The sequence below is a fragment of the Cyclopterus lumpus genome, chromosome 18, assembly GCF_009769545.1.
Source record: "Cyclopterus lumpus isolate fCycLum1 chromosome 18, fCycLum1.pri, whole genome shotgun sequence".
Taxonomy (NCBI): domain Eukaryota; kingdom Metazoa; phylum Chordata; class Actinopteri; order Perciformes; family Cyclopteridae; genus Cyclopterus; species Cyclopterus lumpus.
Genome location: NC_046983.1, coordinates 12914102 through 12935769, shown reverse-complemented (window position 1 = coordinate 12935769; position 21668 = coordinate 12914102). Strand labels below are relative to the sequence as shown.

The window sequence follows — 21668 nt, the reverse complement described above, 5'->3', positions numbered from 1 at the left end:
AGATGTTACACATTAGGAGAGCAAAACCTCGGATGAAAAAAAGGGGAAAGAGTGAGGGGCGGAGCCAGGAGGTGTGTAGAGAGAGAGAGAGAGAGAGAGAGAGAGAGGTAATACTGTGTGGTGGAGAGGAGAAAGAAAGCGGTGGGAGCTCTCTTGTTGAATTAAGTCCCTTTGACCCAGATTGGAGATTTAGGCATCTTCTGATTCTCTAAATGGGACAAAATACTTTATACACGCGACACATGCAGACCTACTCAGTTTTCTTGATCTGGATATTATGCAATATCATCGCCGTGCTGTCTCAGTGGAACACTGAATCTTACAATGTTGATTTAGAGGAAAATTGAACAAGTTGTCATGAAAGAAACCTCCAATGGGACTTTTGTAAAAGTGTTGCAGGTGCCAAAGAATTGTCTGCTTCCTCTAAAAGAACAAGGAACCGCATTTTCCTTTGAAATGTCCCCTCCCTGAAGGGACCCAGATCAGGAAATCTCAAATGCATTAAAAATGGGATTTATCGTCACGTACAGGCCTAGGAACTGTAAAGGTTCCTGTGCCGGGTTATCTTTCTCCATCGGTTTCTGACACATATATTTACACACACTATAATACTGGGACTCGCTTGCATAGAAGTACGGCCCGGGCTTGCCAGCAGCTGGCTGATGAACAGAAGGCCGCTGTGGGGTGATGATTTGGAGAGACAGGATGTTGACAGCGAACGCTGTCATCACGGGTCAGGCCCATTGAACAGCAAAGCAACACGTCTCCTGATGGCCCCACAAAGTGATGTTTGTAGTCCTCAGGGAGTCTGTGTGTGTGTGTCTGTGTGCGACGTGCAACAGTGCACGTATCGCGCACATGTGTGTCTGTGTGTCTGTCTTTTTTTTGCGCGTGTGTGCAAGCAGCCATTTGATGGATGGAGAGCAGACAAAACGTGTCAGAGGAGCGCCCAGCCAGCTAATCCGGTGTGTCAGGTGTCCCTGGCGGGCCCAGCCCACCTCCCACGTTTTCCAAAATGGCAGACGGGCTCAATAACAGCATCCCTGTGTCCCACTGAGCACCTCGAGCCTGGCCACGGATAATAAAAAAAAGGCAGATGTTAGCAGCGGTGCCATACGGGCTGTAATTTCACCCTTTTACTTCCGATTCGCTTTAGTTGCCGGCCGTGTGCTGTGAGGAAAGATAGCAGATATGCGACCGGAGTCATTATTTAGTCTGCAACGGTTTATTTCTGATTTCATCTCCGTTTGGCAAAAGGGGGTACATAGTGTCAACAGAGTGTTATATACTTTAAGAACATGGCCAGTGTCGTCCCCTTTGACCCATACAGTTATCATAGCCATAAACACACAAACATGACGCAGAAGACCTACAACTGTAGGTCTTTATTTTTGTAGGTGAGGCATGGCCAGTATACAGCAACATGTACCTAAAGTGTGCCACTTTAAGCTACTGGTCATAGCAGAGCAAGTAAGATTGTGCCACGAGCGTATTGAATTAAATAATGTTGCGTCTTATTGCCAAAGAATTCAACTTTTCATGTAGAAGTGGAGGAAAGTGTAATGCCTTTTTCAAAAGTTGCACAGTCTGGTTTAATGATCTGACTGGGTATTAAATGCTAGTTCAAAAGATTTTTTTTTTGTTGCTGCTCTGATTTCCCCAGAATGTACTCCACTAATGATGCAGCGGAGACAACGCTGCAACATTTTCTACCTTTTGATTTTCAGTTTCAATATTGCGTAACTTGAAATCCAACAATCCAGCGATATAGATTCAAAAGTATATTTATCTGTACGATAAAAACTCCATAATAGTCAAATACCTGTGCTTCTTAGCGTGAAACTAGCCTCTATGCTCCGGTTTTGTGCTGTTAACACCTTCACTGATCATGGTGTTCACACACTCAGGGTGGAGGTCAGACTTAGTGAGTGGGGGCTGCTACAGCAGTAATCCCCCTTCCTATAAGGAGCCAGTCAGCATTACAGCTCAGCCTCAAAAAGAATGAGAATAGGAGATGAAAGAGCTTTTCAAAGGATGCATGGCTTGTGTGTTTGACTATTTAAGTACAGATGTATGCCTATACATCTGGGAAATATAAATACATGGCCGTACATATGCACCTTTGTTCGAGACAACGTGCACCTGGGAGCATGTATGGGGATGCTGTGCCTGTGCCTTGGCTTGACCCTCCCCCTCCATCTTAGCTTCTCTCTTTTGCAAATCGCCTCACATTAACTCTTTTTGTGATGGCAATCATTTACCACCCGCGGCAGATTATGTTATTACGGGAAGAAAAAAAAGAAAAGGAAATCCATCCATTTCCTGTGCGTTTATGCTACACTTGGCATTTGGGCGTCATTGCGGTGCCCCCAGAGCTTTAGATGATCATCACACATTTTACAACCGTGCTTTTATTGTCACCATGGCCGGGGTATTAGCATATTCTGCCTCCTCGTAACCCCGCCGTTATGACCAATGAGAGCGCACGGCGCGCCGTCTTTCCTCCACTCTTAGCGTTCGGTTCTCTCCGGCAGCAGATCTACCATAGAGCTGTCACTTTGCTTTAGGTTCTAACCGCACTCGAGTAGAATTAGAAAGAGGAAGTGGCAACGGTGGTGTGTGTGTGTGTGGTGTGTGTGTGTGTGTGGGGGGGGGGTCATGGATGGAGGGCACGGTGCGACTGACAGGGGAGATAGAGGAGAAGAGAAGCAATAGTGAAGTGGTTGGGATGCAATCCTGAGAAATGATGGACTGAGGGAGAAGATGACTGAGGAGAGGGAGCAATAGAGAAGGAGAGGCTGGGTGAAAAGAAAAAAAAGAAGATCCGCCGTGCACGCTGGAAGCTAGCTGCTGCCACTGCTGTGATGGATGAGGCTTTGCATGTTACTGAATAATAAGCACTTCACAAATTGGATTGCATCACAGCAAGGAAGATTACATATCAGGCAGTACAGTGTGGTACAGCGTGTGCCCGCCACTCCCACACACACAATGTCGCGATGCACGGTAATAATTCCATAATTACTGCTACCGCTACCACAAAACGACTCGCATCTGAAATGCACCGAGACACGTCGGGGGTTCATTTTTTTTTTTCGAGTGGGCCGGCGCGCCGCCTAATGCTGATGGTGTTTAAAGGAGGAGAAAGAGGACCGACACGCACAGTGCAAAGACGGGGGCTATTGTCAGGCCATGTTTTCATTCTGTCAGGCATTCAGGGGATCCGGCCGACATGAAGGCCGACCATTAGAGACCGAGAAGAAGAGGGGGAACAAGAGAGACTCGTCTTCTCCTCCGTGTCAGCGAGGTCAGCTGCAGCTCCTCCGATCGGAGCTGTTACGGTGTTCCTTCTCCTCGGATGAATGTTCCAAGAAAAAAGGGGTCAGCAAAAGCTCCCGGCCGCCCGATTTCCTTCCTCGTACCCGCTTTTTATCGCGTCTCCACTGTGTAGATATCCATCTTTTGTCTCCGCGACCTCCACGCTCGGGGAGACAGAGAAAAGGGAAACCAATTGTGAATAACCAAGGAAGATAAATGTGAGGAGGGGAGGTTGAGGCAGTCCAGAACCGCTTCCCTGTTGGCAAAAGCAATACGGGAGCACTCAGCGGTGGTAGTTAAAATGCTAAAAGTAGAGCGGAGCAGAACAGGCGAGCGGTGCACTCTGCACAAGCCAACACAGTCAGACAAATGGCTGGAAGCATATGGACTTTAGTCGAGCGTGGACGAGATTTCACTTCACTAGCTCGGGCCTCCGAGCAGGGAGTATGGACGCCGCGCGACGTGACTTCGTCGGTCCACCGAGCAGAAGGCGGTGGATGAGTGCGCGGGGTCATGCGCTGAGCCTCGGAAATCATGTGCTCTGTCTTACTCTTACGGAGGAGCACCTCTAGATACTGTCAGCTCGGCTCAGTCATCCGTTAGCTCGTGCTGCTCTTTGTCTGTGCTTGAGATAATTACAATATGCACTGTTGCAGCAGCACCAGGCAGTAGGATCTAAGTACAGAGCATCCAGCGGGTCGTCGCTACAGCCTGTAATTAAGCCCAGCGCTGGGAGACCATTTTAGAAGCTTAAACAAACATCCACTCCCATTTAAGGGACAAATAAGGGACAAATAATCGTTTTACTCCACGACATGTGTTTGACTGCTACTGTATGAGTATATATCTAATACTATCATCGAAGATGAAACTACCATCAGTATATAAAGTCGTACCAATTAGCTTCACTTCCACCAGCGACCACATTTGACTTTGTATAATGATGCATTGAATTTATATAGTGCTTTTTCATACTCAAAGACCGACCGCTTGTCGAACCTCAGATTCAGGACGAACAGTGCGGATTCCGTCCCGGTCGTGGAACAGTGGACCAGCTCTTTACCCTCGCAAGATTACTGGAGGGGTCCTGGGAGTTTGCCCAACCAGTTTACATGTGCTTTGTAGACCTGGAGAAGGCTTTCGACCGGGTCCCTCGGGGGTTTTTGTGGGGGGTGCTGCGGGAGTATGGGGTGCCGGACCCGTTGGCACGGGCCATCCGGTCTCTGTATGCCTGCAGTAGGAGCTGTGTTCGTCTCCTCGGTAGTAAGTCAGACACGTTCCCGGTGGGTGTTGGCCTCCGCCAGGGCTGCCCTTTATCACCGGTCCTGTTCGTGACCTTCATGGACAGGATATCTAGGCGCAGCCAGGGGGCGGAGAGGATCCGGTTCGGGAGTCTCGGGATCGCCTCTCTGCTGTTTGCGGATGATGTGGTCCTGTTTGCCTCCTCGGACCGTGACCTCCAGCATTCACTGGGGCGTTTTGCAGCCGAGTGCGAAGCGGCAGGGATGAGAGTTAGCACCTCCAAATCTGAGGCCATGGTGCTCTGCCGGAAACCGGCGGATTGCGGAAACCGGCGGATTGCGGAAACCGGCGGATTGCTCCCTACAGTATCTCGGGGTCTTGTTCACGAGTGAGGGTAAGGTGGAGCGGGAGATCGATAGGCGGATCGGTGCGGCTGCAGCAGTAAAACAGGCGCTGTACCGGTCCGTCTTAGTGAAGAGGGAGCTGAGCCGGAAGGCAAAGCTCTCCATTTACTGGTCGGTCTACGTTCCAACCCTCACCTATGGTCACGAACTCTGGGTCGTGACCGAAAGAACGAGATCTCGGATACAAGCGGCCGAAATGAGCTTCCTCCGTAGGGTGGCCGGGCTCAGCCTTAGAGATAGGGTAAGGAGCTCGGACATCAGGGGGGAGCTTGGAATCGAGTCGCTGCTCCTTCGTGTCGAAAGGAGTCAGCTGAGGTGGTTCGGGCATCTAGTTAGGATGCCTCCTGGACGCCTCCCATTAGAGGTTTTCCGGGCACGTCCAACTGGTAGGAGGCCCCGGGGAAGACCGAGGACACGCTGGAGGGATTATATCTCCCGGCTGGCCTTGGAACGCCTCGGGATCCCCCAGAATGAGCTGGAAAGTGCTGCGGGTGAGAGGGAAGCCTGGGTCGGCCTGCTGAACCTGCTGCCACCGCGACCCGACCCCGGATAAGCGGGTGATAATGGATGGATGGATGGATACTCAAAGACACTTGATAATAACCCCATCAAAATGATACTGGCAGTTTGTTAGGTCCACCTAGTTAAAATGACTGCATATTTATAAAGAAACACCTCTCAGGATAACAAAGTACAATTCAACAGCACTGCAATCGGCAGCATCCAAAATGACCTATGCAGTTATCGGGGAATGTGCCAATAATTCTTTCAATTAATCGATTAATTAATATAGTATTTTAAGTCAAATGTTTCAGTTATGCAGTCTAAAACAATAAAAAGGCCCCCTGAGTCTGAGTTGGGGGAGTTTCTGGTGGACCTGCATGATTTCATCTAATCTTTCAGGAATCTGACCCGGCGCCACCGATGACTATATTGAAATTGACAATCTTGTCCCTCATGGTCTTGTTTACTCATTTAGGCCATATAAATGCATCAGTATTAATTTGAGACTGTCAAATAACCTGTTAAAGGTTAATCACAGTAACTTTAAGTACATTTCTGAGCTTAGTTCAGCAGAGGTTTGGAATACTCTGCTGAAGGGAATTAGTTTCAGTGTTGCAGATGATACCACGAAGATGCTCAGTAAGTCTTTTTTAAACCTAAATTAAACATGTTCATTATTCTCATAGTTATTAATAAAGTTTGTCAAGTCACATTGCAGTCTAATAAGTCCCCTGAGGGAGCCAAGTGCTTTTAGGCCATTGATCGTATAGAATAGATAACTGACATCTGTCATAGTTTGGGTTTTGATTTCACTCATCATTAAATTCTGTAAAGTACAGCTAAAAAAGTGAGGGAGTTAATTGAGGTCAGCTAGTTAAGTCACTTGTCACTGATGACAGTTCCCCCCCGTTCTGACGGTTCTTATTGGACCTCTGGTGCTCTGCGAGTCCTTCTGATTGGATCTTGTACAGTTGGAAGGTATCTCCAATTATTGGCCTGTGGCTATGGGATGATGGCGAGAGAGGGGGAACAGAGAAATACTGAAGCAAGTAATGACGAGCAGGGGGAGAGAGAGCAGACACGGCTAAGTGTGTGTAGTGCTAAGCAGGAGAGGGAAAAGATTGCTTTAGGTAATTAGAGAAGTGACAGCTTTGATTTCCACATGGGGGGGGGGGGGGGGGCTTTCCACAAATCCACCGTGGCCGAGATGAAAGGTGGCGAGGATCTCGTCGAAGCGGGAAGACGAAGAGGGGGAGAAATGGAAACGGGCGCACTGGATTGATAACTGCCGCACGGATGAAAGATGATCAAGTGAGATACCGCTCGCTTGAAATGCAAGCTGACAGGAGCGGTGGGTGGTGTATTTACGTTGAACAAAGGAGTGCGGTGGGTAGGTAACTGCTTCCTTTTCCTGCGCGACTCATATCAAGAAACTCAACCTGCCTGCAGTCTTTGGCACAAAAGATAAAAGACAAACGTGTTTTCGTTAGCTTAGAAGGAGCCATTCGTAGCTACACAGGTCGTCTTCACAGCCATGTTGCACTGCAATGTTTCTACGGTAGCCCAGATCGGACAAACCTCTCTACAGAGGGCCTTTTGCGTTTCTCCCGAAGGCCACTGGAGTTTTCATACGCGCTCAGAAAGTGAGGCGTTTGCAGAGGGGTATTCAGTTGGTGTCAATCCACAACCCCTTGTTGCCACTAAATCCGACACACTTCTCTAAGACAAGTCTAACTGCACTGAAGCCCCTTACGTACATGCACTGCAACCCTGAAACGTATTATCTGGAGGAGCTGTGTGCGAGCGCGCTTTCTACCACGCAGCAGGTGGTAAACCGGAAGATTACAAACACCCGAGGGGGAAGACGAAGGGCCATGACTAACTGGAGAGATGAGACTTCTGTCGGTAAGGGCCAACATCAAAATCATCAGACCAGTTGGAGGAATGGCAAAGCTTTACCCAGGCTCCTAAACCAAAGTAGTATTTCCAGTAGGTCAGAAGGCGTCTGAAAAACTCCTGTTATGTGCAACGTGTGTGAAAGGGCAGCTTTGAACAACATCTGGACACAATCCTTTAGAAATTGATGTGAGAAAACAGCTCAAGATCATTTAAATATTCTAAAATCCCGTATTATTTTTCTTGATTTCAGTGCCGCGATCTCCTTATTGTGTCACATAACTGACAACCCAGAAACAGATAATAAAATATCTTTCTTCATGGCACTTTTTCCGCTTAAATAAAACTTCTAGGACTTAATAACAGGGCAAAATGTTTGATAACATGGATATTTCTGCAGGGGTGCATTTAGAAGCGAGCACAGAGCAACAGTGAAGAGGGCAGTTGTTCTTCTTCTCCCCATCTGCTCCCAAACATCCAGTGGATATGAGAGCAATCCATCTAAAGTTACCTAATGAAAAACAGAATGAGGCTAGCTCGACCGAGAGAGGTTTCTGTGAGGGGGAGGGAGAGCGAGATGGCTGCTGGCCAATCATCTCCAGTGTAATCTCCATTCTTGTGGATGGATTTCCGATGTGGGTGTCCGGTACAAGGGCATCTGGCTGCCTGCAGAGCTACATGATATACAGTTGGCTCCTTGGCGGGCCTCCACACACACACGCACACACACACAACACACACCCACGATGTACTAACACAGACGCTCATATGTACCGACACAGAAGGAGACGGAACAGCGTGAGATTCACATGCTGGATTATCAGCACGCTAGAACTCAGCCCTCCCAGACAGACGGTGACACAAGACGCTCTGCACTCCGAGCACGACTGTCAGCCGTCCTCCACCTCACTTTGTGTCTCCCCAAAGTGCCAGTCAGTCGGCATGCCCTTGCCCTGCCCCCTGGCGCAGCAGCTGTGGTACCTGCCCAGGACGGGTCCCATCATGGCTGCTAATCCAGCCGAAGCTCCAGACGCAGAACATGTGGAGGTTTCTGGCTCCCAGACTGGAGATAACAGGGGGGGGGGGGTTCTGAGCCTCGGGCGGTCCAGAGCCGCATGCGTGTTGGCTGGCTATACATGCATGACTCTTGTGGAAAAGTACAGAGCAGCCGTTGATGTTTTAGCTCAAACCTTTTATTTGAGATACTCTATTCATATGCATTTCTAATTTGAATTCAAAGCTTTTTGCCCATATGCTATATTGCCAGCATGTCTGATGAATCGAAGAACTCCTGCTGAAGTAGATGATTAAGGAAATACCAATGTCTCCTTCAAGCTTTAGATATACTTTAGGTATACAAGACTGACATGTTAAGGCCATGTTTTCCTTATGATACATATTATTGTGCTATCAGATTTGTTACTTTATGCATCACACTGCAGGACAAAGGCAAGTTTCTTAGTTTATTGAGAATGAGACGTGACGATTGCATGCACCTCATCATTATTAAAATCCCTAGAATCCTGCATTTCCCATGATGCAACCAATAGCATCTTTAATTAGAGTATACATGTGTGGGGAATTTTTGTTTTGTTTTCTGTTTTCAGCCCTTGACTAGTAAATTAACTTTGACACGTCAAATAAATCGGTGCAATGCGCCGTTAAAGTCCCAGTCCGTGCTTTGCATTTGATTGGCCTGCAAACCCCAAAAGTGGGCAGGGGTTAGAATGTTGCAGGAAATTGGTTTAAATTGGTCGTTACTAGCTTAGTTAAGCACCAAAGAAATTGAGTTTTTGTAATTTTTGCTGCATATATTATTAAATATCTAAAAGAGTTATTATTTCATCTCAACTTCAAGATAATGTTAATCATATTGTAGCCACTGGTGTCCAGTAGAGAAGGTTGGCAATTTAAGAATATCAAATGGCTCAAAAGTTTTGAGTCCCGATAATATTCCTCTCTGTTGTATATCAGATTTCCTTGAGCGCCGATAGCATTGTTTTTGCTTTCTTTCACACCCGGCAAAGGGAATAGTCTTGGGAGCGGAGCAAGTGCGATAATGGCGGCGAAGGGGGGAAGACAAGGGCCCAGCTGTTTAATCTATCCCCCCATTCTCATGCAGAGCAGGCTTCAGCCGGTGGGGGAGGCGGCCGAGAGGGGAAAAGTTTCCCTGGTTCCCTCAGAATGACTTATTTCTCCAAGGATTGCGAGCGCAAACACATGCAAACAAACAAGCAGGAAGCGGAGGAATGTAGATTCTGCGACAGTTTGGACGACGCTTAAAGAAAACCTTTTGGGATTATTTTCCGGTGGCATCGCACTGCATCCTGCTCTCCGTGGTCGCCATCACCTCCCCCTCGCTTTTTCTTCCCCTCGTCCAACGTTTTGTGTCGAGCGGATACACAAAACCATTGTTTGTTGATTCCTCCGACGTTTTTTGGTTGTTGATGAGGAGGTTGTCACTCACTGCTGTTTGTCAGGGAAAGGACACACATACATTTGCATACTGTACACACACTCAGTGTACTTTCCCCCACTACACACACAGTCTGACTGAGTGTGTGTGTGTGTGTGTGTGGGTGTGTGTGTGTGAGAGTGAGAGAGAGTGTGTGTGTGTGTGTGTGTGTGTGTGTGTGTGTGTGTGTGTGTGTGTGTGTGTGTGTGTGTGTGTGTGTGTGTGTGTGGTAATGAACGGCAGTCTCTGTCACAATGTACCATATTTAATCTCCCAGTAATAATATGCACTCTGTTACAAGGCATTGAAGAGGGGGTGGGGGGGGCTGGAGTGAAGGTGAACAAAACAAAAGGGATTTAAGTGGGAGGGAGGAGGAAGTAAGGAAGAGGCTTTGGATGAGGGGAATAAATAAGGTAGAGAGGACAAAGATGGATGGGAGAAATTTGAGGGGAGTGGAGGAATAAAAAGATGATTGTGGAGGAAGGAAGGAGCAGAAGCTAAATAAGGAATAATGGAAAAGGAGGGAATTGGGAGACAAGGGAGGTAGTCAAGGTTCAAGGAGAGAGAATGGGGCATGGAAGGAGGGTAAGAAAATAGACAGTACGAAGTGTGGATGAGTTATTGTTCGAGAACAAGGGAAGGACAATATTATAAGTGAGTGAAGCAAGGATGAAGGAAATTAGAAAAGGAAGGAAACCTTCCACGGAGGCACAGAGGGAAAAAAAGATTTTAAGGCGTTGTTTCCTGCCTGCGGTGTCCAACCGCTGCCACTAGAGGGAGAACCACATCTCTCCAGCTGACGCACATCATGAACTCTTACATGGTTGATAAAATGGCCCCCCTCATTGGATCACTGCAAGTGGCTGCCTCAGCGTGACTCAGACTAGAACGTTGGGCGAGGGAGGAGGCGTAGTCAGGTTTGAGGACGAGACGGCACATGCAGAGGTGGGAGGAGAAGATACACGCACAGGATTGATTCATCTCACTGAGGACCGCTGCCTCCCACTATTTTCATTTCACTCTGTTATTATTTGGATCACCTTTTCTCAACCCCCCCCCCCAGCCCTCCCTCTCCTCCCCCCAGCCCTGCTACAGTGATTGCTGCAGAGTGCCGATGTCATCTCTAAAGTGGGGTTGTGTGTGCGTGAGGTGCCCTGTAATTGCCACACCGCCTTTCCTCTCCAGAAGGCAGAGTGGTACCTAGCTAATCTTAAGTGCAGTGTGAACACATGCATGTGATTGGTCACACGAACATGCCGGGGTACAGTTCTCAGAACAGTTTGGTGCCATTGCGGATGGGTTACTAGTTGCTAGAAAAGGCTGGAAAATGTTTTTAAGACATGTCTCCGCCGTGGGGCGGATTGAGGCATCATAGACCCTTTTACAGTCAACGTCATCCGATATGTGCGTGCAGAGGAAGTGGTTGTTTTGCAACAGCCACCCAGACGACTTAGTGAGCTTTAAACGTTAAATTAAAACTGTTTCCAGCTTTAAAATGTCTGGTTGTTGCACGTTCGGTTCTCAGAATCGATATTCCAAAAGAAGACTCGAGTTCTACAGAATTTCACAACCGTTTTCAGATCAACAGGTGTTTCAGTTTAAATGACCAAAGTCACGAGGTCATCTGGTGCGTTGGAACCGTCTACTGGTACATGCTCATCCTGCTTGCCTCTCCAGCCGCCTGACAGCTGTCATTCATTCCACTCATTTTTCATTGCCATGCACAAACTGTTCATACAAAGGACACACACACACACACGCATGCGTGTGTGAGCCTTTATTGTGCAGGCATGCGTGGGTAGAGAGACCCCTGGGGAGTGGAAGTAGGTACTGCAGAACTGAGAGGTGGTCTATTTTAGATCACTGCAGCAACACAGAGCAGAGGGGCAGGGGAGGGGGGGTAGCAACATCAAAGTACACTGGTTAGGATGCAGGACTTCAGAGCTCGCCTGTTTGGTCCCAAACTCTGCTTCAGTCTTTAAACGTGTCTCTCCGCAGACAATTTCATAAGCCAATGGCTCTCCGGCGTTCCATGTCAGACTCACATTCAGGCCTAAAATTGCTCATATTGTGTTGTCAGAGACAACGGCATATTTTGTTCAGTGTTGATTTAGGGGGAAATCACAGCTACAGTTCCTCACGGAATCCATTTCACCACACTGAGGTTCGTCTTGGCTTTCAGTGGCTCACGATAATATAGCCAGGAGTAAATAGAGGTTACTTGGAGATTGATTTTTTGGAGTTCTGTGGCGCTTGAGGTAGTGGGGGGATCATGGAGTACACATTCACATGCCTGGTCCCTGTAGCGATCCAATGTGAGGTTGACACCTTGTTTCAGTTTTCCAACAGGTCCAGTTTGCCTTGACAAAGTCACGTCTCAAATGGTTATTAGTTCACCAGTAACAAAAGATAACACAGAAATTACACATCAATTGTTCACTTCCTGTCATTGGTTCAAATGGTGTTTAACCAGAAATGAACCAGTCCAGAGTCCACCTAATAGTCCTTAGAGGAGGTCCACAGAGCGTTCGTTGACACCAACCCAAACAAACTGCACCAAGGGGGTAAAAGCCCCGGGTTCAGCCGGCCTTAACAGGACTGGTCTGAACGCGCCCTTAGAGTCGTAGAATTATAGCAACTTTGATGTGGTAAGTGACACATTTTTTATATAGTTTCTCACTCATGAATGTTGTAAATTGGATAAATTCCAGTAAATCACAATGATAACAGGTTTTGTTGGAGCTTTGTCCCTCCTCAAGGACGCCTGGGGATTCCCTGACCCCATTTTTTGAGAATCACTGTGCTAGCATAGCCTATACTCTGTGAAGATTGCTGCTCGACATAGACAATGAACCCTAATTAAGCCTCTGACATTGCCACCACATTAGGCTTCATCAAACCCCCAGCCCGGCCTTCATCAGCCACCATCTCGCCTAATTCCGGCTCTGGTTCTATTGACAGTGCTGGAGATGCACGCAGCATGACCCAGAGGTTGATTGATGTGAAGTGAGGGATAATAAGTTTGTTCAGCGGTGATGAAACTTCTTTGACACGCTGATGAAGTGATGCTAATTGCTAAGTGCCACTGAGAAGTGCTCAATTAATGCATAAGAGGGGAAAAGAAGAGAAAAACAGTGGAGACAGTTTCACTAAATCCTTTTCGCTTCAGTTGAAGTGGAGCCGTCGGATCCAAAGGGAAGTGATGCTCCACGGGAAGAGTGCCGTCCTGTTGTCGGATTTGGGAGGTGATGATCTAACAAACTCTTTGTGGGAACCAAAATATGTCTTCCTTGAAACAACCATGACATGTGTTTTAGTACTGTGTGATGTTCTCTTGTGAAATAACAATGCTTTATTGCCATTGACATTGAAATATCTTCTTTTCTGCTTTATTCCTTCCCTGTGTATAATTCTGTTGTTCAATGATTGCTGGTTATGTGTGTGATTCTAGCTTAATTTACTTCATTACTGCTAATGCATTTCTAAATTGTATTCACTTTGCGGATAGCTATCATTGGTTTCTACAAATGCTTTCACACTATATCTAAATAATTCATAAATCTGTTTAAAAAATAAGCACTTAAACTCAAGGTAACTAGAATGCTGTTAACTTGTCTAACCAAACAAACCAGCCCAAAAACACATCCTCAAGTTCTTCCTGTCCTAACTAAAGCTGATTTAAAGTACATAACTTGCTAAACATTTGCCATGTTGCCCTTCTAACCTCTAACCTTTCAACTTCCAGATTTCTTTGTAACCTCTCTTAATTTCTCTTAATTTCTTAAAGGGAACTTTGATAATGAGCGCCTGGCTATTGCTAGACAAAGAATCCCATACCGACTTGGTCGGGTAGTTGACGAGTGGCTACTCGACAAAGGTAATAAAACCCCTTTAACTCCACTAATGATCTAACCGCCTAACCTTCCGTTAACCACCACTCTGGAGGAGGTGCAGTGCCACGCAACAGGGGTGGTTTGTGATTTGGCTCTCTCACAGAACTGTAGGTCCCCTTTAATCCAGCTGTAACATGCCTTGCAGTAATTGGCTGATAAATCATAACTCATTCAATGCTTCCTTATCTCAATTGGTATGTGAAAACTGACATTTGCCTAAATTTGACAGCCCAGCTTACCCAGTTGAGGCAGTTTACTGTGTAATAATTGGCAAAAAAATTCTCTAGCATTGGTATGCAAATATCCACGGGGACCATATCCAAAGCACCTAAAACTGGGGCTGCATCTCTTCAGAGAATTAACCTCCAAATAACCCGACATAACCCCCTAATAACCTAACTACCATGTAAATAGCCTATTGATTCCGTTTGCTTCTTTCCTGTGTCTTTTGTTGGCTGAATGTGAATTTGCAGTGACTATATTTAGTCATTCGTGAAAACAAAAATGATCCCTGGATTTCCAAGAAGAGAGAGAAAAAAAAAGAAAAAAAATCTTGCGTGGAAGTCATTAAAAGTTAAAGGGACTGTTGTGTTTGTTCAGTAGTCATTTGCAGCACGGCGGGGCCGCACGACTCGTGCCACAAGGGTCCAGTGTGGCGCCAACAAAGTGATGATTCTTTAACCCTTTGAGTGCCGAATGTCCCAACCTCTTTGTCTTTGTTTTGTGCCGTGTGTTTGTGCTGCTGAAGGTGGTTGATTCAACAAATGAAAGAAAGAGTAGTAAAGACAGCTTAATGGGGCTGAAAAACGTGTCTGCATTGCAATAAAAGCATTGCAGACCTTTATTTCTCATGCACTTTTGTGCTTTTTGTGAGGTCTGGTAGTTTCAAACAACTATATTTATAAGGAAACTATATACATGCATCGATTCATTTGGAGTAGGTTTGGTAATATTAGATTATTAGAATGTCCAACGATCCGAGACTTAGGTTTGCATTATGTTTTGCCTAAAATGTGAGATGTGTTGAGATTATCATGAATTTAAAACTTTAAGTATTAGCCAATTAGCTTTCGGGCTGCTTTGTAACTGGCTGGAGGAAATTCAGATGATAGAAAGAGTCTCAGAGAGCAAACGGAAATATTCATGCACTTGCATATTTATTTAATGAAAACAAAACAATCCGTGCATTCATGTCAAGCTCCTATAAACTCACTTCTGTGCTCCTCGGATATGTCCGGGGGGGGTCCTAACTTACCTAGCAGAAGTGAGGACACAAATAAGAATCAAAAAGACTTGGGAGATTAATGTTGGATGAAAAATCGGATCAATAAAAAATGGCTTATCCACTTTTTAAATGATTTGTGCATGCCATGAAGTCTAAAGAGAATGAGCTTGAAAGGGAATGCATAATGCTCTTTCTTCTATAGTTCTAAATGAGTCTGCATCCAATCATTTAGATGAGAGCATTGAGAAAGTAGCAAGAGGAAATGAACAAATAATACCCATCAAGCCTCAAGTGAGGTCTTTCAAAGCGGCGATGATATTTTTGATATACTGTTTGCATATATGACATCTTAGTCGAGAATAATGAGGGGGGATTAGGGGACATTTCCAAGCTCAAAGGGTTAAATCCGTTGCTTTGATGAGGAAGCGGCTAGAACATAAGAAACGTCTAAGCAGAATCTAACCACCTAACAGCAAATCAAACTCCCCCCACACTAACCGCTGAGGGCTTCTCTCACGACTCCCCCACCCTCCGCTGCAAATTAGAAACCATTCGAGAAACTTTCCAGCTTTGCCCCGCTGGTGACAAATTCAGAGAGCCCTCAGTTATAACCTTGTTATAAATTATGTTTAACATTTGAACGCAATTGGACCTGGATGTCAGTATTTGGAAGAACTTGGACAGGTCGCGGCGATCACTTGGGACCTAAAAAAACAAAACAAATAAAAAAAGCTAACTAAGTTCTAACTTCTACTAAAAGAAACCAATCTTCTGCTGGCATCTTGCTCCCCTTGTCTCCACTTCCACGTGATGCAAAACTCAGAGGGTTCAAATGAAACAAGTAACTGAACGCCAAATTCAAAAAAGTGACGCTTCTGCTCTAGGTCATTTCAACCAAATGTGTTTGAAATTGAGGTCCCTTTAACATTTATTGTTTTCACTGCTAAGGAACGTGTTTTAAGTGTACTGTGCTATATGTCATGTGCTATGCAGGCTGGATGCTGTGTGAATGTCTGAATGAGAGTTACAGACTGCTGTGTGGTAAACAGCCTGCACCATTCATCCTGTAATAGATGTCCAGTTCAGGCTGTGTTACCAACACAAGGTGTTTGGTCGCCAACATGTGGTGACTTTTATACATTATCGGCTCAAAGGGTCTTGACCAGTGTGCACCAAACAATCAGCCCCACGGGTCTCCTCTCCAAGTGCCTTTAATGTTTCAGCAATTCTGTGAAATTCAACGAGCACAGGAAAAACCCCACGTCTCTGAGAACAGTATAAGAGCACTAATTCGCTCACAATGGCGTTCACCAATCGGTGTTTTAGTCACACTGGGGTGTAATGGAAGTCAATGTGTCCTAGAGGAGAGCTGTGCTGTGGCGGCGTGCTGTGTCCCCGCATCACATTCCGAGGCTCAGTCTCCCATCTCCGTGAGGCAGATCAGAGCGGGCATCTCTGGCCGACTGTGGCCGCTGACTAAATCCAGAACGGCAGCCATTACGGGGATCCATTGGAGGGGAAAAGTCACGGTGCCAAAAGTTTTCAACAGCTCTATCGGTGCCAAAACTTACTGAGATGCACCCTCTTTTCCCTGCGTCTTTCTCTCGGCTTGTGATAGATCTGTCATTCCAGGTTTTTTTTCTCTGCTCCTGCCCCTCCCTCTGCTTTGTTCCTCTTCTTGTTTTTTTCCTCGACCGTTAACGCCATCCCTCTCCAAAAACCTGACGAGCTTTTCTCGAGAGGCACAAATAATGTGTTGCTGCTTCCTGATCTCATCAGGGAGCTTACAAAGATTACAAATAACCAGCAGTAACCAACTCCCTTCAGCTGTTCCCTTTAGCAGATGAGCAAGGAAGCGAATAAAGCTGCTCGAAGAATTGGAGCTTTCTTCTGGTGAGGAGTCTATCCCTCTAGAGCTCCCAAACAACGTGACGATCAAGCGCTGAGTCGAGCTCCATGAGTGCAGGGAGGAATACTACCACACCGGGTCTCTGTGGCCTGAAAGCTAGAGCAAAGCTGGAGAACCATGTTTAATGTTCAGGGTTTTATCGTCTGGTGTGAGCTCCTCCATTCGCTAATCAAAGGCAATCAAGTCCTCCCACATGGTGTGGGGGCCAGAGCCCAAATCAACATCTCCAGGCCAGGCGTTGGTCCAGATCAACTATTCATGACGATCCCGGCTTCATTTCAGGGATTCTCTCACATCAGGCTGCAGTCAACAGAGCGTAGATCCGTGTGAGTCTGTCTTTCAGCCCCATGGTGAGCTCCGTGCCCTGCTGAGTCAGTATCTTGTTCTTGTTTGATCTCCCTGCACTGTATGGCCATATTTGAGGGAAGTTGTATACATTTTAACATGCTTGCTCATGAGTGGAAAAGTGGCTTAAAGAAGGGACACTTTGCTGACATTTCATGGTGCCCCACCATGCAAATGAAAAAAAAGATTCTCGTCATCTCTCTCTGTGTCTCTTCCTCGACAGTATCACGTCCTTAAGATCTATGTACAGATATAGCATCAGAGATAGAGCCACGTCTGATTTAATCCGGCCTACTGTCTCGGGTAGAGTCACCACCACAATCTCGCCGCCCTCGGCTACCTTCAAGGACCGCAGTGTTCCATGCTTCTAAACAAGGCTTTCAGTATAGCTTCATGCCACATTTGGCCCCTCATCTCCATTGTCAAACATTCATAGTGTTCTAGCCAAACCAGCCCAACTTCTGAGGGAAAAAAAAAGCAAAATGCTCTTAATTACCAAAGAGAGCGGTGTGCCAAGGAGATAAGTTGGGAACACTTCATAATCGACTCTGTCAGCATCCCAGCCCCATTGTGCTCCAGTCTTTCTCCCTCCTGCTTCTTTTTTTTCTGTGGAGAAGAAAATGGAAATAGGGGGAGTTCTTGTTTGTTGATAGGGATACTAGAAATTCTGCAGGCGCATTAAGGATTTGTGAGCACAAACCCATAAACACTGTGCGTGCCGAACAGTCCAACTTTCTGCTCGGCACATCACAAAGCCTATATTGACTGAGATGAATTCTGGGCCATCCCTCCCACCCTGCGACTCAGCAAAGAGAAAACCTTTTGGATAGAAGCTTCTTACAACCATATGGCATCCCTCCTCTCTATGAGATAACAGGAGTAGAGGGAGGATGAGAGAGGCGTGAGGATGAGAGAGGCGTAATGATGACGGCGGAGGTGGAGAGATGGCGCTCTCTCCAGCTGCAGTCCTTTTCATATCCCCTCCACCGAGGATGGGTACGCTTAGATCATCCTCCGTACCCTCCCTTTCAATCTCCCTCGGCCTCCGGGTTACAGCCAGGGGAGGGGCCAAGCACCACCACCCCCTCCCGTACTCCCCACCTACATTCTGGGGGTTGTAGCAGACATATACAGACATTATTCCACTGTGCATTAGCACGCCGAGCGTGGCCCAAGCCCGGACCACTTTGCTTGGCTTGGCTCAGCAACATTACCCACCACAACAGCCACTTCTCTCTATGTTCAGAAATAAAGTTGAGGAGGATGATGCACCGATGCAAAGCTGCAACCGGAAAGTTGCTCTACCTGCTTACTCTGCAGTTTACATTTGTCTAAAGAAGTATTTGTAACGGACATCAGACAAAAGCGATGCAACCTGTACCAACCTGATAAAACCTTTTAACTCTGAAGGTTAAAAGGTCCTTCATTCGGAAAATCCTCAAGCACACGGTGCCTTTTTACAGAAACCAGACACAATCAATGTCCCCATGGAGAGGTAGGATACAAATTTGGGGAAGAGTAAGTATAGAAAAAAAACATTGGCTGAAAAAAAATACAGGCAGAAAGATCTATTGGACCACCTCCACTCCACCCCTTCAGCAAGTCCTGATAACGCATTAGTATTGGACCCGAGTTAAATGGTCAATCCTATCCTCCCCTCATCCATGAGCCTCTTTTCTGGTCAAACAACACAGATACAGGAATCTCTGGCCTCAGGTAGACAACCACACAGTAACCAGAGCCCCACTTGAAACAGAGTAGGGAAGCAGGCATTCAATATCCTCTCCCTCATTGTGCTTTGTTTTGCCATTGTTCTCACTAACTCACTATATTTCCTCCTACATCTTTCTTATTATCTTACTCCCAATGTGTTACTGTTTGTATCTCTCTTACCTAGCCACAGTCTTCAACTGCATGATTCCTTTTGTTCTTTTTTATCAAGCCCGTCATGCGCTCCCTCCGCCCCTCCCCCCATGCCCTCGCTCTGTCTCTTTGACATTCTATCCTCGCCCTTTCTCTGTCCTACTCGTCTGTCATCCTCCCTTGCTCTTGTCATCTCTCATGTCCCCATTCTCTCAGTCCCTGTCCAACCTCCTCTTTCTTTAGCGCCTCTCTCTCTCAGGCATTCGATAACTCAGGCGCTGCCCTATGGCCAGTACCAAAAGAAAGTAAATTACATGTTACATATATGATTCTTTAATGGTGATGATTTATTGTTTATCAGAGGGCTTCTTGCTCCAGCTGTAACGCCTCCTAAGCTATCAGCCACTAAGCACCCCTGGGTGATCCAACAGAAGGCGGGTGTGATCGTGGATGGTAATGCCTTTAGAATTAGTCGTGCCCACCTTCTTTAACCCAGATGCCCTATTTGGGCAGCAGTGAGAGTACAGCTATAGCCAGGATACTGTGTTATCTCCGGCTGTAGGACAGGAGCAAAGATTTACTAGGCTGCAGTAACTCTGAAGCACAATTTCTAGTCAAGGAGGATTCACATGCCTAGAAGTACAATATATGTTTGACTGCTCAGTCCTCCGCAGGCTGCCCCTCCACTTCTTTATGTTGCTTGGCTCTCAGTCTCCATCACATTGCTATGCATATCCCTTCAGAGCTATATTACTACACTTTGCTGTGTGCTGCTTAGTTGATTATATATTCCCCTATGGATTTTATGAGAGGACACTACATGGATTTAAATGAAATAGGGACTATTGAAATTGTAGGGGGAATACATGGCTGTCTCGAGCCATAACAGCCACATAATAGTTCCAGTATACGTGCACCATCGGCAGCTGTCGCTGTCTCTTCGTGGAATGGTTGCATGCAGGAGAGAGAGACTGAAAACAACTATTAGATCAATAGCAATAGAATTTTGTGCGTATGTACAATTCATAAGGATGAATTGTGAGGACTTTGATAATCCTCTAACTTTTCATTTAGCGACATAATCGGGTCAACATTTAATACTAATACATTGTTTTATGACCAAAGCACATCCAGAATCAGCTATACTTGGTGTTAATGCTAATGTTAACACACTGCACTAAGATTGTGAACACCGCAAACATTTTAACTGCTAATCAGCCTGTTAGCATTGTCACGTATAGCCTCTCAGAGCGGCTAGAATGGCTAAGTCTTGTTTGAATATGCAAAACAGCTTTTCAATTGTTACATCGTGTTATTATTCGTCCTCATCTGTCTCATTCACAAATACATAAATATCTTTTAATCGCCCCATCCTAAGCCTCTGCTCATTTCTTGCCTGTCACCTTAAGAACCCTGAGGAGAGATGTAAGGCAGCCGCCATCCAAGCCCTAAAACTGGTACAATAGACCCTCATCAATATGCAAACCCTGTGAGCTGTGCTGTCTGCTACACACACACACACAGTGAGCTGTCGAAACACACATGCAAACACACCGAGTGAAAGGCATATGTAACTAAATGTTGGGCAAATACACACTGCTTGAAAAGGCCAACTATCGCAAACATAAAGGTCATTTCACTGACATATTTCACAAGTTATTATATACTCGCGCACACCCTCTCCTCTGCTGCAGCGCCACATCCAGCTCTGCCACATTAAGGGCTGTGATTGCTTGTCATGCAGAGGCTTCTTTTTTTTTCAGCATCCCCCCTCAACCCCTCTCCTCTCCCGTCCAGCTACCCCAACCCGCTACTGCCCGCCGCCCAAATTGCCTTTAAAACCACATGTCACTTTTGATTTGACCCGGCAGACCCTGAAACAATAACTTCATCAGGCCCTGTTAGAGTCTCGTCTCGACCAGACAGCCTCCAAAAAACAAACGCTGATTTCCCTTCATCTAGCCTAGAGGGCACCTTTCTTTTTCGCTCTGTCTCAAATGGGATGAACGCACAAATGGCTGTCCCCTGCGCTCGAGGCTCATCTCCCTGCACTTTGTCGCATCGTCACGTGCTAAAGTAACACAGAATGATATAGGTCACCCAACGGATTCTTAGACACTTGCATGTGCACCGACTTTCCGAGGTATAACTCACCCTCGCTACTCTGCATCATAATCATAAGCCGCTTCTCAATATGACTTACTTATGCCTGTGTCACTGGCTCCAAGTGTAACTGTGACACCCAAAACTCCTCGGGAGTAAACTGTCCCGTCTGAACAGATCATCTTCTGAGTTGCTGCTCTCACACGGGGAAGAAACACGAGGTGTTTGCTAAAACATGAAGACTGAAAGCATTCGGGAATATGGATGATGAAGTGTTCCATGACCCTGTACTGGAGAGTGGGGGCCATGTGGGGCTGTTTGAAATGAGAGACCCCCTGGGCTGTGGGTGTGTATGAATGTGTCCTTTGGTCAAGGACAGTGAAAGATTGATACAAGGGGAACCGTGTGGTGGACTGAGCCTGTTAATGTGCATTTGGAGGTGTGATGTTTCAAGGTTCTCTGTGTATGTACGGTATGGTTATTCTCCTGCATTCTCCTCGCTGATGTCCAC

The 21668-nt window shown here is 46.3% G+C and overlaps 1 protein-coding gene across 1 annotated transcript in view; it reads left to right on the top strand.

Moving 5' to 3' along the window:
- Nucleotides 1-21668, top strand: part of nrxn2b (neurexin 2b) — a 346947-nt gene that overhangs the window by 307491 nt on the left and 17788 nt on the right. The window contains exon 14 of the mRNA XM_034557186.1: nucleotides 13607-13696. Within this exon, the coding sequence (XP_034413077.1) occupies nucleotides 13607-13696 (90 nt within the window). The remainder of the gene's footprint in view (nucleotides 1-13606; nucleotides 13697-21668) is intronic.